Genomic DNA, 16,442 nt, shown 5'->3' on the forward strand with positions numbered 1-16,442 from the left:
TAGCGGTTGCGTTGCAGGGCTTGACAAATCAACCTACCGGGTTGGATGACGTCAACCATAGGAGTGTTAGCCCTATTGATATACTCAAACAATGTTCAACTGGTCGATAAAATCAGGCAATGTTCGACTGGCCGGTAAATTAAGCAATGTTAAACTGGTCGGAAAATTGGGCAATGTTCAATTGGTTGGAAAACTCAGGTAGTGTTCAACTAGTCAGCATATACTCGAACAGTGTTCAACTGGTCAGTAAAATTGAGAAGTGTTCAGCTAGTTGGAAAAATCGGGCAATGTTCCACTGGTCACTAAATCAAGTAGTGTTCAACTGGTTGGTATACTCAAACAGTGTTCAACTGGTCGGTAAAATCGAGCAATGTTCAACTAGTTGGTAAAACCGAGCAGTGTTCAACTGCTCAGTAGATTCGATTAGTGTTCAACTACTCTTTAAAATCAGACAGTGCTCAAATGCTTGGAAATTTTCCATATATTCCCATGTGTTTCATGAGTAATTAACCCTTGATCACTTGGGAGCGCATAGGGTATATTGGTATATAAATTATCTCGCTACTTCAATTCCAGTGTGAAAGATCGAAAGTTCCAGGTCGCCGATTTGGTCCTGAGAAGGGTGTTCGTTAAAAACCCAACACCTAGAGGGCTAGGACCAAATTGGGAGGGACCTTGACCAAATCAAGCAAGTTCTGCCTCCCAGCACTTACAAACATTCTCGGCTGAATGGATCATTGATTAGGAACAACTGGAATGACGAGCATTTGAGGATATATTATCAATAAATACCACTTTCAGAGTGGTAGATTAGTTTCAAGTAAGGGTGCACACGGGTCAGATTTTCGGGTTTCGGGTGCATCGAGTTCAGGTTTTGCGAGTTTCGAGTGGAGAAAAGTGGTACCGAATCCGATCCAAATTTTTTGGATTTTTGTTCGGTTTCGGGTTTGGGCGGGTTTGGTCAGGTCGAGTTTCGGGTTGGGTTTCAGGTTGGGCTGGGCTAATTAGGCTTTGGGCCGAAAATGGGCCTTGGTACAAATTTTTTAAAAATACCATTTTTTTACACTGTTTAAATTTTTAATGTTTGTTCTTACAAATTGAATTTTTTTACAAATTGGGCATTGGTAAAAATTTTGAAAAAAATATAATCATGAAACATAAGTTTATAGAAAATTAGAAACAAACTACAAATGTAATATACTAAAACACTTAAACATAAAGTCCAAAGGCCAATCACTTACCTATTACCTATTATCTAATGTCCAAAGTCAAAATTACAAACATAAGAATGCCAAAAGTCCCAAAAATACAACCATAAACAAACACAAAGTACATAATAAAGTCCATAAAGTTCATAACTCTACAACCATAAACATAAAGTCCATGAAAGTTCAAAATACAAAGAAAGAGATTAAGTAGTATGTAAATGACCACTCATTCCTTCCTTCCTTTCAAAATTCAAATGTTTAAATAAAAAAATAATTAAAGAAAATAATTCAAGGATAATCAATAACAAACACACTAAGTAAAATAAGGCACGAATAAATTCTTATAAGCAATTCTTTCAATTTGTAGATTGTTGTGCAGTTGATGAGGCTGAAGACTGAAGACTGAAAATTGACAGAGGATGAAGTTGGCTCAGCACTTGTAGGATCATCAGTCATCTCTACAAATATTATTAATATAAAAGATAAATATTAGATTATAAAACATTCACACACTTAAAATAAATATTTATAAGTTGTAAGTTAGACCATGAAAATCCAAATAAAATGTAATAAATTGCTTGACTCAAGATACTCTGATGTTTGAAGCGCTTCTTCTTCATCCATATAGTCTCGAACAATGATGGGTTGATGTGATCTGCTCCACCAGTTATTGAGACAAATTAATGCTTTGACCATCCTTGGGCTTAGTGAGCTTCTAAAAGGATCTAAAATTTGACCTCCTATAGAAAATGTTGCCTCAGAAGCAACAATGGTAATCAGTATAGCTAACACATTACGAGCCATGAGTGATAAGATCTTGTACTTGCACCCACTACTATCCCACCATCCCAAACCATTAAAATTCTCACTTGGTCACTCAGGTTCCTCTTCCAAATATTTATTGACCTCATTTTTTGTCATTCCATTATCCTTCTCCAATCTTCGTGCCACAAACTCATCATGCAAATTACGTGACTTATTGGCACTAGGTTGACCACTAACAGGATTGAAGAATGTGGATGAAGCACTAACAATAGAATGAGGCTGTAGCTGAGTCATAGATGTCGATGGATGAAGAGTTGATGTTGTCTCATTATATTGATCAAACATTGCTTGTATTGTCTTCTCTACCCTTTTCATCATCTCTTTGCACGTCATCTCATCATAAGTAACACTGAAGCAATGACTGAGATACTCAAGCTTGTATCTTGGGTCAAGGACCAAGGCAATTAGAAGTGCCTCGTTACAATTATCAAGCTTTCCCCAATACTTGTCATACTTTAGTTTCATGCTCGTTTCCATTGTCCTTAATAATTCTTTCTCATCATCGGCAACTGCTAAGTCATACAGCTCCTGTTGCATATTGCAGATCTCAATGAAGTACTTATTAGCGGTAACATAATTAGACCCACTAAAATTTAATGTTATTTCCTAAAAAGTCTCCAAAAACCTCAAAAACACTAGAGCATTATCCCAATCAATATCATTGGGGGGGCCCTCCTTTGGTTTTCCATCATTGTCAACCTCATCAAAATATTTCATATAATTAGCCTTTGATTGCATCCTGTCAAATGCCTTCCGAAATTTCATTGCACAATTGAGCATTAGATATGTGGAGTTCCACCTTGTTAGGACATCTAAACATAGAAGCCCTTTACATTCAATCCTTTCCTCCATCACACGCTCCTTAAAAAAAATTAGCCTGGAAGTAGAAGACCTAATCAACCTCAAAGCATTTCTAATTGCTGCAATTGACCCATGTTTTTCCTTCAACCCTTCATTGACAATTAGGTTCACTATATGAGCGCAACACCTCATATGTAAAAACTTTCCATAAAAAATTAGTCCCTTCTCTTTCTTCTTCAACTTCCTCCTCAAGTATCTAATGGCAACATCATTAGAGGAAGCATTGTCTACCGTAATGGTAAACAACTTAGAAATGCCCCATTCTAAAAGACATAACTCGATCTCATTGCCAATGGTTTCCCCTTTATGATCTACCACTTGGCAAAAATTGATAATTCTTTTCTGATACTCCCAAGCATTATCAATCAAATGAGCAGTGATGACCATGTAATTCAAATTTTGAATGGAAGTCCAAGTATCGGTAGTAATCGATATCCTCTCATGACTCAAAATATTTTTCATTGTCACCTACTTCTCCCTATATAACTTCAATACATCCCTAGCAACAATCATTCGAGAATGGATCTCAAACCTAGGTTGGAGTGTATTGACAAATCTTTTGAACCCTTCACCCTCGACATGTCTAAATGGAAACTCATCCAACACAATATATTGTGTGAGGGCTACCCTACAAGCTTCTTTGTTATAAGCTACCACTACTAAGCTTGTTTCCCCCTCTTTCCCTCCCTTTACATGTTGAAATCTTAGAGTTTTTTGTTTTTTCTCATCAATCTTAAACAGATTTAGCTCGCATACTTTCTTAAAATGGTTCCACAAATGACTAGTCCCATGTTTTCCAGTGTCACACAAGAATTCAAACCCATAATAATTACATATACACAGCTCTTGGTTAGGATCTGCCGAGGGTGGAGGAGGATCTTCCTTAGTAAAATGATCCCAAACAGATGACTATTTTCCCATTGTTTTCCCAGTACTAGCACTAGGGATGGGAGGTCTACCCCTCTTCCTAGCCCTAGCTTTTCTACCATTTTCAGTAGGAGTAGGGTTTTCAATCTGAGTGAGAGGTGGTTGATCTTGATCATATATTGGAGGAAGAGTTTCATCTACCTCGTCAATATCCATTACCTAATATAGCATATTTAAGAAAAAAATAATCAACAAAGGAGCACACAAGTCTATAATCCACTACAACAAAGTAGCACACAAGCCTATAATAATCCACTACAATAGAGCAGCACACACAAACCTAATATCCACTACAACAGGGAGCACACATTCAGACAAGCCTATATATTTATATTATAATCCAATATAACAAAGACAATAGATTCACCTCATGTTTCAAATTCAAATAAGAAACACTGACTTTAGAATGGTGTGATATTGAGTTGTTACTATAAATATATATATATATAACAGAGCAGCTTAGTGGATGTGTGATATTATTGAGTATTGTTTTCAAGTGATAATGATTGAGATTATAATTTGTACATGTGAGGGTCGGTTACTCGTTTATACTTTCTCTATTTTCTCAATTATATAAATATAAATATATACATATATATCTAGGACACACAACAGAACATTTTGTACTATGAGTGATTAGCAACTATCTTCCCATGAAATTTCCTTAATTTTGCTAACAATTATTTTAAAATATTGAAAATATGGTATGTTTGTACTTAGTAACTAGTGCAATATACAAATTACAAAATACAATTACAAGTAGGTGATATCAATTGATTAATAAAATATAGCTATGAGTTGAAAAAAGTTCAGAAAGAAAATAAGGGTCAATTATTTTAAATTTGAGAACTAATAATATACAAATATATACATTTATTTGCATATTCTGTTTTTCTATTATATATATAGTAATAATTTATAAATTATATATATATTAATAAAAAAAAAAGTGAAAATGGAACACTAACCAAAGGAGAGAGGAGACTGTTGAGCTTGAGAGCCGATCGGGGTCGGGGTCGGGGTTGGGGACTCGATGGCTCGTGGTTGTCGGTGAGGTTGGGAGAGCTGACTGGCTCGCTGACGGGGGGAGGGCCTTAGTAGTGTGTGTGGTGCGAACTGATGCTGATGGAGAGCCAGGTGGCAGGCGGAGTTGCAGAGCAGGGGGTTGGGCTTGGACGGTGGAGGGTTGTGTGCATGGTGTCCGGTGGGCTTCAACTACGAAAGTGTGGTGCGAAGGGCTGGACAGGCAGGCCGAGAGAGATAAAGGGTCGAGGGGTTAGAGTCTTAGGGTTCTTTTCTTTGAAAACCCCAAAAAAAATGTTTTTTTTTAAAAAAAATTAGTTCTTAAATTGGGTTCGGGTTTCAGATCTGAACCTGAACCCGTGAAAAGAAAATTGCAAACCTAAACCCGACCTGACTCTTGTCGGGTTCGGGCCGGATTTAACCCGAATCCGACGGGTTTTGCCAAAAAATGGGTTTTTGGGTTGCGAATCGGGCAGGTTTTCGGGTCAAATGTTCACCCCTAGTTTTTAAACTTTGTTAAGGTGCTGGTCATTAGCTGACCGGTAGCATATTGTTTGGTTAAAATTCATTTTTAGACACGTTTTGTCACTTTTATATTATGAGTATGCATGTGTGTTAATTATTTGAACAGTGTTCAACTGGTCGGTATGTTCAAGAAGTGTTCAACTGCTCGGATATTTTCCATATATTCTATGTGTTTCACGAGTAATTAACTCCTTGAACAGACTTGGTCAAGTGCAAGTGACCAAGGATATTTCAACCCTCGATCACTTGAGGGGCACATGAGGTATACAAGTATATAATTTAACACAAACAATAAGAGCACGACTTAAGGCGTTTTTTTGGCTGACTTGTAAATTTTTGAAGTCAGAATTGGCCATTAAGCTAACTCATATTACAAAGCTTAAGTAACTTTGAATTTTTCTATTTTTAGAAAACATTAAGTTAGAAAAAAACATTCGTGTGAATATAATTATTTTGCTCACAAATATTTAGAGCAATAAGAGTGTGAGGAAGTATACTTAGTTAAATCTTGTGAAATGTATATAATTTCTAAGTTAAATAAAACTAAGTAGTTATGCAAAAATATATAAAGCATAAATCATATTGACTTTACTGTTCACAAAAAATTATAATGTTTAAATTCTAAAAAGACTTAGAATGTTTTAAGCTAAAAAAGAAAAGTAAAGTATAAATGCCAACAGCTCGGTCATACAAGCAAAATATAGAAGTTGTTGAGTAGCAATTGTCTTTACAAAATGCCCCAAAGAGCCAGATATAAACGTTACTGGTCGAGTATGTTAGTGGTTGGCTGGTCAGCTCCATCTTTAGCACTGGGAACCTTTTCTAGAAGAAATGACAAGCCAGGTGGGGTATGTTAGTGGTTGGTTGATCAAATCCGTCTTCAGCACCTAGAACCTTTTCACGAGAGAATGACAGGGCAGGAGAAGATTGTACAACACCAGCAGGAAGAGCTGCCTCGTCGATGGCCTTTGCCTCACACTTGGCGAGCTCCTTGGCCTTTGCCTCCTTAGAAAGAAAGTTAAGATTGAGAGGCTTGTTTAGCTTCCATATCTGATAGAAGCAGTTGGGGCATATTTCTTCCTAACGTGCCAGATTAGCATCTTTGTCTTGTTTCCACTCTTCAATCTCTTGATTCTTCTTCTCCAGCTGATTAGTTGAGGTGTTGATGACCTGGGTCTTGTTGCTATTCTCATCACGCAACTCATGCAGAGATTTATCCTGGTCGGCTATTGTCTTTTCTGCCTGCTCAAACTTTTCTCATAGCTCATTTTCAGACTTAACCAAGCCTTCGTTCTTTGCATGGGCCTCCACTAATTGATCATTTAAAACCCTAACCAGTGCTTTATAGTCTACTATTCAGCGTTGAGCATGACTGATTGTGATAAGTCCCTGAAAATAAAAAATAAAAGGGGGTAGTTAGTATGAGGTTAATCAATAGGAAAATACACATGTTTATGGTAAAAATACTTATGCTCATCACTTCAGCAAGGCCTCTGTTGAGGACGACTTCAACACTTTACTAAGGAAGATTTTCAAAGGTGTGAGTCATCCTCTCATGTTTAAGTGGTTGGTCGAGTAGCTCCCAACCATACTCACCAGCAAGTCGAAGAGGTTCACTTAGGCCCCCGATGCTTGTTCTCGGTCAAACATTTTTCTTTGGAGTATGAGGTGGAACAAACAAAAAATTCAAGCGTGGAAGAGTAGCATCCTTATCGAATGGTCTCCCCTAATTGCTCGGGATAGTCCTCGCTACTTTGCTTGGAGGATTCACGCTGCTACTTTCACCAGCTTTCCTTTTCTGGGTAGAGGGGGTGTTGAATTGCTTGAACATGTATGAATCTGCAAAGAAGTAAAACAAATTTTCGGTCAACAAAAATAATAAATAATTATAAATAAATGAAAAATTCAACCATGACCATATGTCTCTACATAATTTCATCACAATCATTTTCAAATTTATCTAGAAAAAGATAATCTATGGTTACTATTAGTAGAAAAACCTGAGTTCAGAATTTCATCAAAGATGTCATCGTCGTCTTCCGAGGACGAGCTAACTTCTCTGAGGAATTCAATGCTCTTTCCTTTCCCAGGCTTAGTAGGAAATATGGGAAGACGAGTCTCATCGGGAAGAGGCTCTCTAATAACAAGATCACCTGGTTGGCGTAGTTGAGAAGATGGCTCAGGAGAAAACTAGTCAGTAACTACTTTAATGTCTGCATTTGACTGGTCGGACATGTTCACTTCATCAATAGTACTTCCTATACCAATGTATTGGTTGTTCTTCAACAACTTCACCAATCTAAGGCTATCCAAGTTGACCAGCTGCTCAACATTTTTCTCATCAATAGGCATATTGGCAAGAAACTCTGCCCGGGCATGCATCTCTCTGGTCGGGAGAGGTCGGTGGAAAGGACCTGCATGTGTGAAAGTTAAGTTATTAGCTTCAATATCTGAAGTAAGAAAGTACTTTGTGTAATACTTCCCAGGGTTTGTTTTAAAGGTGATACCATGAAGGTACTTAATCCCTTTTTTTCTATGAAAAAAGTGGAAAAAAACCCTGTTCTTATGGCTGTGGTTGTTTCTGAAATCAAACAAGTAGTGCATCTCGTGAGGAGTAGGTGGACTCCATTTCTGAAGATAGTAAAGTATGTACAAGGCAGACAAAGCTCATATCCCATTTGGAGCCATCTGAAACAAAGAAACATTGAAATAATCTGCCACCGACCAAAAGAAAGGATGCAAAAGGATAGTGACTCCTGCATAGATGTGATATCTTGACCAGGCACAATAATTTCCTCCCAGCGTCGTTGGCTCTCTAGTCAGGGCGAGGACATATCAAGCTCACTCCTTCAAGGCCCAAAGTCAGGGAGTATCTCTCGATAACTTTAGGATTCAATTTTGAGGCTTTGGCTACAAACCAAGAGGGCACCTGATCTTCTTCTTTCCTTGGTTTGATTACAACAACACTTTGAATCTCTATTGCAAAGGTTTGGCAGTCTTTTTCTTTGGTCTAGCCCAAAGTCTGGGAGTATCTCTCGATAACTTTAGGATTCAATTTAGAGGCTTAGGCTACAAACCAAGAGAGTACCTGATCTTCTTCTTTCCTTGGTTTTAGTACAGCAACACTTTGAATCTCTGTTGCAAAGATCTGGGAAGTTTTTCTCTTTGGTCTGCTGACTTTTCACATTGGGCAGATAGGCCTTGAAGAAGCTTCAGTCTCGACTTCTTCTACTAGGTGTTCTCCTACAAAAGGCTCTCGCTCTACTACCTTTTATACTGCTCGATGAGCCATTTGGGGTTCCTGTGCTTGGGGAAGTCGACTGGTCTTTTTCACCCTCATCGAATGATGTTGATCCTATTGCTTAAGGAATTGCTCTTCGTGAAGGAAGTATAAAGCTGATCGGGAAAGGATTTTCTTGAGACTATGAAGACAGTCTCCAAGAGTTTGTTTGCTCGGAGATTTGGAGGTAGAATCATTGCTCGAAAGGGTGTCACTCAGCTCAAGAGATGAAGTATCAGAGCCTGTTTGGTTGTCACCTCACCTGTAGTTGAAATGATTCATCTACAAAAAATATGTGGTAGGTGAGTAATCCAAACAGAAAATGGGTACACAGTGAAAAAAAAATTACTACCCAGTGAAAAACGTTTCCGAGCAGTGACACTCGTGATAAAAATATTAGTTTTTTCGAGTAGGAAATTTTTTGAAAACCAGTCATAAAGGACTAACGTACTAAATGTAGCTGCTTTAAATAGAATCCGAGCAGTGACAATAATATCTAAGCAGTGATAATGGAATCCGAGTATTAAAAATTGAATACAAGTAGTTTAAACGACAACCGGGTGGTCTAAACAACAAGCGAGCAGCATGACAACATTCAAGAAAAACAAATTATATCCGAGTAGTATGAATGACATCTGAGCAACACAAGCCACATCCGGGTGGGATAAATCACATAGAATAGTGAAAATGATATTCCCGTGACTGACACGTCACCCGAGCAACTCAAACAGAATCCTAGCAGTACAGACCAAGCCCAAGCGGTGCAAACAAAAATTCAAGTTAATTAACACTATTCGAGCAGTTAAATTTTCTAAAATAATGGGTATTGCTCGAAAAGGAAAAGCAATGTTTCCAACCCGAGGAGTACAACAATGATATCAAAAAGTTGAATTTAAAGGGTTTATAAAGCTTCTCATGGAAGCTTCAATGTTCATCTTATACCCATGAACCCAAAAACATAAAGTGGAATGGGATATAATTTTTTCTTCAAGATTTCATGAAATTGGAAGCAAAATTGGCTAGCCCAAAGCCTAAACAACGTCAAAACAGCAACAAAAGTACTATTCTACAAAGATTCACCACAAAAATTTCTAAGAAATCTATAAATGTGATATTTGGGTTTCATGGTTTCTATACAAAATTTTTGTCAAATTTTTAAGCTAAGATGCTTGAAATTGAAGGCCAAGTTCAAGGAAACTTACCCAAGAGGATGGTAGGAGTTGTGATTTTTAGAAGAATGCTTCCAATTTGCTTGAAGAAGGTTGGGCACTTTCGGATTTGAAAAGGAATCGGCAAAGGGGGCGAAATGGAGCTTTTTTCTGATGTGTTTGTTGCTTATGAATAATGTGAGAAAAGAAGGAAGGCGTGAGACCTATTTATAAGGTAAAAGGGAGACTTCTTTTTACCCTAAACACTCATCATTTTCTCTCTCGCACTATCCCACTATCCCATGACTTGGGAAATGTGTAACCTCCATTTTTATGGCCTGAAGAAATGCAATCGTGGGTTTATTGAAAAGGCAGGAGAATACTAAAAGTTATTTTTTGGAATTTAGGACACAAAAAGTACTGAGGTTAATAGTGAATCACTATGTGGGGGCTTCTGTACATGGAGTACCACTTGGAGATTTAATGAATGTTGCTAGGATATTCACTAAATCCCTGGTCGCCCATTTACTTTTTGTGGACGCGCCTGGTCGGACCTTTATTATTTGTGAAAGTTACCGGTCAAACATACGCTTTTAGACGGTCTGGATAATTACTGACCACATAAAAATTTCATCATATGAGTAATTCATATAATAAACTTTGGGGGCAAATGTTATCGCCAAAATTTCAGGGCAATGATGTGGCAATTTGAAGTGACAAGTGGCAATGCATGTATATCAATTGGCACATTAATAGTCAATAAATGTGTCAATCGAAATAAATGTAAAGGTTAGAAAATGACTTATTGGGTAGAGATATCATTGCACCACTGGTCGGAAAAACACTGACCAGTGATTGCATGGATGGTTCACTCTGGTCGAGAAAAACACTTATTTGGGATTGCAAATGTAAATTCACCTGGTCAGGAAGAAGCATATCCGACCAGAGATGTCAAACGAAGGAGCATATCCGACCAGATATGTCAGGCAAAGGAGCATAGCCGACCAGATATTTCATAATCTCAGGAGCTAACTGCCCAGTAACTTCTCTAGCAAAATCTCAAGAACATCCTCGACCATAAATGTCTATAACTGCCGGAGGATTTTTCTCAGATATCCCGAAATAATAGCCCATTTTGTTGTGTTTTGAATTTGATTAATATTTTCAATTATTTTATTAATTAAATGTAGTTGAAACATCAGATGATTGAGTCAAAACTCAGGGCCCATTTTGTACGATCCATGAGCGTATAAATACAAGGCTCATGGCTTCATTTGGGGGACTCTCTCTTTCTCTCTCTCTCTCTCTCTCTCTCTCTCTCTCTCTTCTAGACTCTCTTTGGGACTTGGGATTTCTAGACTTTGGAGGTGTAATTTAATTCTCTAGAGACATTCTGTTAAAATATTCCCTACTTGCACTTGAGAAACTCAGGCCAAGGTTCATCTGATTTTAAGTGTAGGTTGGCATATATAAAAACATCAAGTGGATTAGGCTATTACCAAGTCTCTAGGGCTGAACCACTATACAACTTTTGTGGTGTTTATATTCTATTCAGTGTTATTTTAGTTTCTGTCGTTTTTTGCATCTACTCGTCGTTGCCCAAAACGGTGGTCAACAACCATGTTGTTGAGCCCTAATTGTCATTGCTTTTCAACATTGCAAAATTCATATGCCTATCCAATATACATAAATATATTAGCTACCATCATTATTACCAACAACAATGCAATATGGTGGCCAAATATACATATAGGGAAATTCTATAGTATGGATGTTAATTTAGCCCCTATCGGTAGGGGCATCTTTATTTTTGGCACGTAGAAAAATTATAACCTAAATTTTTTTATATGATGGCGTATATTGTAGTTAAAGTAGTCACCCCACCAGTTTTCAAAAAATTATAAATACTTTACAATGCCGAAAACTAAAGTTCAAAATTGTTAGTTTCATGCGTATGTAAAAAAAAAAAAGCACGCGTGCAATTGATTGTTTGAACCATGTTTTGGATGTCGTAAATTATTCAAAATTTTCCTAAAACTAATTAAATGCTTGCTATAACTACAATATACACTGTCATATAAAAAAATTTAGTTATAATTTTTCTATGTGCCAAAAATAGAGATACCCCTGCTTCTACTTCTAATAAAGTGGCTAAATTGATACGCCCATAGAATTTCCCTCTACTTATGTAAGCATAATTTGTAATAAAAGAAAAGAAAATTACCCAAAGCAGCAACATACAAGGTACTCAATTTTTTCCAGCCAAAAAAAGTTGTAGCATTTTTCCAAATGGAGATGATGATGATGACAGTATATATATCATTGACATGAGATAGATTGAATAAGACAATTATATATTACCTCATTAATTCCTTTTCAAATTTTGATTTGTTGCATGAGAAAAGATTTTGCTATGATATGTGCCGAACATCATAGCCATCATACATCTCTACTTTATGTCACAGCTTTTCATTCTTAGCAATCCACCTCTCCAATAGGGAATAAAGGGAGCAAAAATAAAAAGGTTACCACAATTATAGGACTTCATGGTGGTCTCCCCCCCCCTTCCCTAATCGACACACCTACACTTTCAATAATATATAAAGTTACTATTTTGCATGGTATCATCACCAGTTTGTTCTCCTTTTCCCTACTAGGCTTGGAATATTAGCATTAGTATATACTACCCATATATCATATTAATTTCTACACCACTTGTACGTGATTAAATCACCCAAAAAAACATTATATTATATTTAACAACATTTGACATCTGTACATGACCTATATGTTTAGTGAGTTTCGGACAAAATTATATACAATGGACATACATTTTTAACTTCTCCTTTCGATCTGTAAAGATGATAAAATTGTTTGGCTGGAATAATTGTGATAGTTTAACTCATTATTTTACTCAGAATCGTACGTTTCTTGCGCCAAGTAATTAAAAAGGTAGTAAATTTGTACTTCTTTATATGTACTAGTCATGTTTTATTCTAATATTAATAAAAATTTAAAAGCTTAGGCGATTGGGAATTATCATTGTCTGTTCCAATTATAAAGGTATATTATGTATTGGTACATCTGAATAGAGGGAAGAATCTTATCATCACATCCTATAAGTTGATCACCATATTATATGTGACTATATAATGCATATACATACTTTTTATATATAATTTATAAAATTACCTTTTACTTAATTCCTTATACTTTAGAGCTTTCGAGAGTACATTAAGGCCAACTGCAATCACACGGGATTACGGCAATATATGTCGTGGAGAGCACAAATCCAGCTCCAACCCAACTCCAAAAATACCCACATTTACCCGTTTATGAATAGTGTCACGGCATATATGTCGTGTACTGTTCACACAGCATATATATTTTTTTTATTAAGATAAATATATTTATATCTTATATATATATTTATATATATACATATGAGTATTATTTGGGTTTATATTTTATGTTGGATTTTTTAAATTATAAATACACATATAATTTAATTTTTTAAATAAAATTTCAAATATTTCATAATTAATATTTTATATAATTTATTTTAATTTGTGTGAAAATTAGTTTAATTTAATTAATATTTCAAGGGTGTGTTATGTTTTAGGGTTAATTGAATATATTTTATTTTAGTAGTGTAATACTTAAATAGGAAAATGTAATGTGTTATTATAATTTTCAAATTTTAATATTTATGAAATAAGTTTCATGTAATTAATAATGGCATTTTTACTTAATTGATTAATTAAATAAATAAATGATAAAATAATAAAATAATAAAAAGAATATTATATTTTATTAAAAAATAATATATTTTTTAGTGTAATTTTTGGTGTTGTGATTAGAAGGGAAAAAAAATATAGTGTTAAGATTTTTTAATTTTGATATTAGTGCAACACCATAATAAAGTAATGAGTTGGAGATACTCTGAGCATGCATGATCGATATAGCATTTAAAAGTAGAGCCCACCTTTACCACTATTCATCATTGAAGCAGGTTGTGCAACTGTAGTGACATATTCCTAGCTATAAATTTTTGTCCACAAAATAGGAAGAATAAAGAAGATTTTTGTTGAGATTATCTTTAAAAAATTTCTTAAAAATGTACGTGATTGTTTTTAGGTGGAAAAATGAACTTCATTGATTCTCCATTTTTGTTTGACTATTGGCCAAACCAATTAATACAAATTACTGTAGAGTTAAACATCCGTAACATGATTATTTCAAAACCTAATGATTATTCACTAGAATTCTTTTGCAACCCCATGTGTGCTGCTTATATAAATTTCCTCTTTATACTTTGATCCCTGAACTTTTCCTTTGATTTAGCCATTTTGTGCTATCATTTCTCGACGTACGTCATTGTAGTCTAGAGGACCCTAAAAAGTTGAACACGGTGTTCTAGACCCTACCTACAAATCCAAAATGTACAAAGAAATGTTTCAAAAAAATTTAAAAATGGAAACCCAATAGGAATGCCACATAGTAGTTTCTTTAACCTCATCGCATTTTCTGTTCATTCACCTTTGGAAAAATATGTTTTTTTATATATTAGAGAAAAGTTTGATACCAAACTACAACTACTCGTGCCATGTTAGACAACTTTCTTTATTCCTTTGTTCTTTTGTCTTCTCTTTCTTTCTTTCACTTTCATACAATTAATGCAACCAAAATCCTTATAAACTTCCTAGCCAATATATTACCATGTCGTTATTCCTCTAATCAAACTTGGTGGCCGGATTCATATATATATAATAAAGTATTAGTACAATATTATATAACAATTATTAAATTATAGAAGTGGTTAAATACATTTCAATTTTTATAGTTTACTTGGTAAGACATCAATGCTTTGAAGCAACCGAAACAGATTTTCACCGTAAATTAAACACAAGTACAAACTTTTCATTAATCCCTAAACTAAAATTAAATCTCTTTTAGTGATCATTAAAGAAACTTCTGTAAACATATACATAGTGATATAGTAGAGAAATCACCATAAACGAATAGAAATTAGACCAAGATGATCCAATTATAAAGTCATTAGAAAAAGAAAAAAATAAAGCATATATAATATATATATATATATATAACGTATATAAATTTGAAAATGGTATGATCATAAACAAGACGAGAAACCCAGATTGAGTAATCTGGATATCATGCACGTGACAAAGAACCAAAGCTCCGAGAAATCTCATGGACACCTGGATTGAACCCTAAACAACCCAAGAGACCTTGCTTGTAAGGCAAGAAAGTCTTCTTCTTCATTTCCTCCGAAACCGCCCGGTTCACCGTGTAATGCAACTCGTGAGCCGAAACCGGCGGCCCCCTCCGCCTTGAACTCACCGAACCCACACTATCCGTCGACCGAAAACTCGAATTCCTTACATCGTCGGTCGCCACCGCGGACGTTGCCGGCCCCGTTCCCGGTCCCGGCGCCGACTTCTTTGACAAAACCGCATACTTCCTGAAAGACTCGCTCACCGACGACGCTCGGCCTTCCGACGCGCTTCGAAACAGTAACAAGTCCTTGAGCTTCCATTTACGGTAGTCCTTGGCAAACGAAATTGCTGACAAGATCGACGAGTAAGCCGATCTCGAATTGTTTGTGGTCGAATTAGGATCGGGGACTATTTTCCCTGAAAATTGAGACGAGTTTTCTTCCGCGTCAAACAGTAGTGCGTCGGAAACACGCATGGGGGATAAGGATCGAGTCCCCTTCCTGGCGAAATTACTCGACGAGTTCTGATTGTGATCGACTGATCTTTCTCTCCCGCGTCCTAATTTTTCTGGGTTGGGTTCTTGATCTTGATTACTTTCTTTCTTACGAGTTTCTTCAACGGCGGCAGTGAAAGGGTCGAAATTCTCGTCTCGTTTTCTTCTAGGTGACATTAGTACATCTTGAACCATTTTCTTCCCCTGAGAAATCCTTGACCGGGGAGATCTCGGTGAAGTAACAGAAGAAGGTCCCGAATCGTAATTTCCACTACACGTCCGGACCTGTAAGCGAGGAGGAGGTTTCAAGGGCCGAATCTTTCCGCCATCAAAGAGTTCATCCGCGGCAGATAATGAACCTTTCTCTAACTGCCCACTAAAATTGAACTCGAAATCGTCGTCGACTTCATCTTGGTTTTCGTTGTCGTTTCGACTTTCAATAGTATCATTTTCTCCAGTTCTTGTTATCTTTCCTTTCGGGACTCCAGGCTTTTCCTCCCATTTGAAGGGTATCGACGAAGCTAGGCTTCTTGATGGAATTTCACGTCCGGCGCCGGAGATGAGCGAGAGGTCGACGCCGTATAAGGTGGCGGCGGCGGAGACTCGGGTGGGACTGGTGGGTGCGCTGTAGAAGAAATTGCCGAAGCGCTGAGGACTGGAGGGAGCTGTCATGTAGGGTGAGGAGCAGGTGCTGTCGAAGTTGAAGTCGGCGGGTGGGACTGGCATCACCACTTCCATCTCCATTGTTGAAGAATGTGTTGATCAATGGACAAGTATGGTGGAATAGTACGGATTTAGAGAGAGAGAGGGAGAGAAAAAGAGGTTGATTGAGAGGAAAGAGAGAGGAAGAAGAGGGTGTATAGTATATGGTATATAAGTATTAGTGGGCTGAGAATTGACTGAAGGAGAAGA

At 36.6% G+C, this 16,442-nt stretch overlaps 1 protein-coding gene across 1 annotated transcript; it reads right to left on the bottom strand.

Annotated features, from left to right (window-relative positions):
• Positions 1–14,663: 14,663 nt before the first annotated feature.
• On the bottom strand, positions 14,664–16,442 carry LOC133797826 (uncharacterized). Its single transcript, XM_062235905.1, has one exon. The coding sequence runs from the start codon at positions 16,272–16,274 to the stop codon at positions 14,973–14,975; it is 1,302 nt and encodes a 433-aa protein (XP_062091889.1). The 5' UTR covers positions 16,275–16,442; the 3' UTR covers positions 14,664–14,972.

This window comes from Humulus lupulus, chromosome 1 (genome assembly GCF_963169125.1).
Source record: "Humulus lupulus chromosome 1, drHumLupu1.1, whole genome shotgun sequence".
In the NCBI taxonomy this organism is placed as follows: Eukaryota; Viridiplantae; Streptophyta; class Magnoliopsida; order Rosales; family Cannabaceae; genus Humulus; species Humulus lupulus.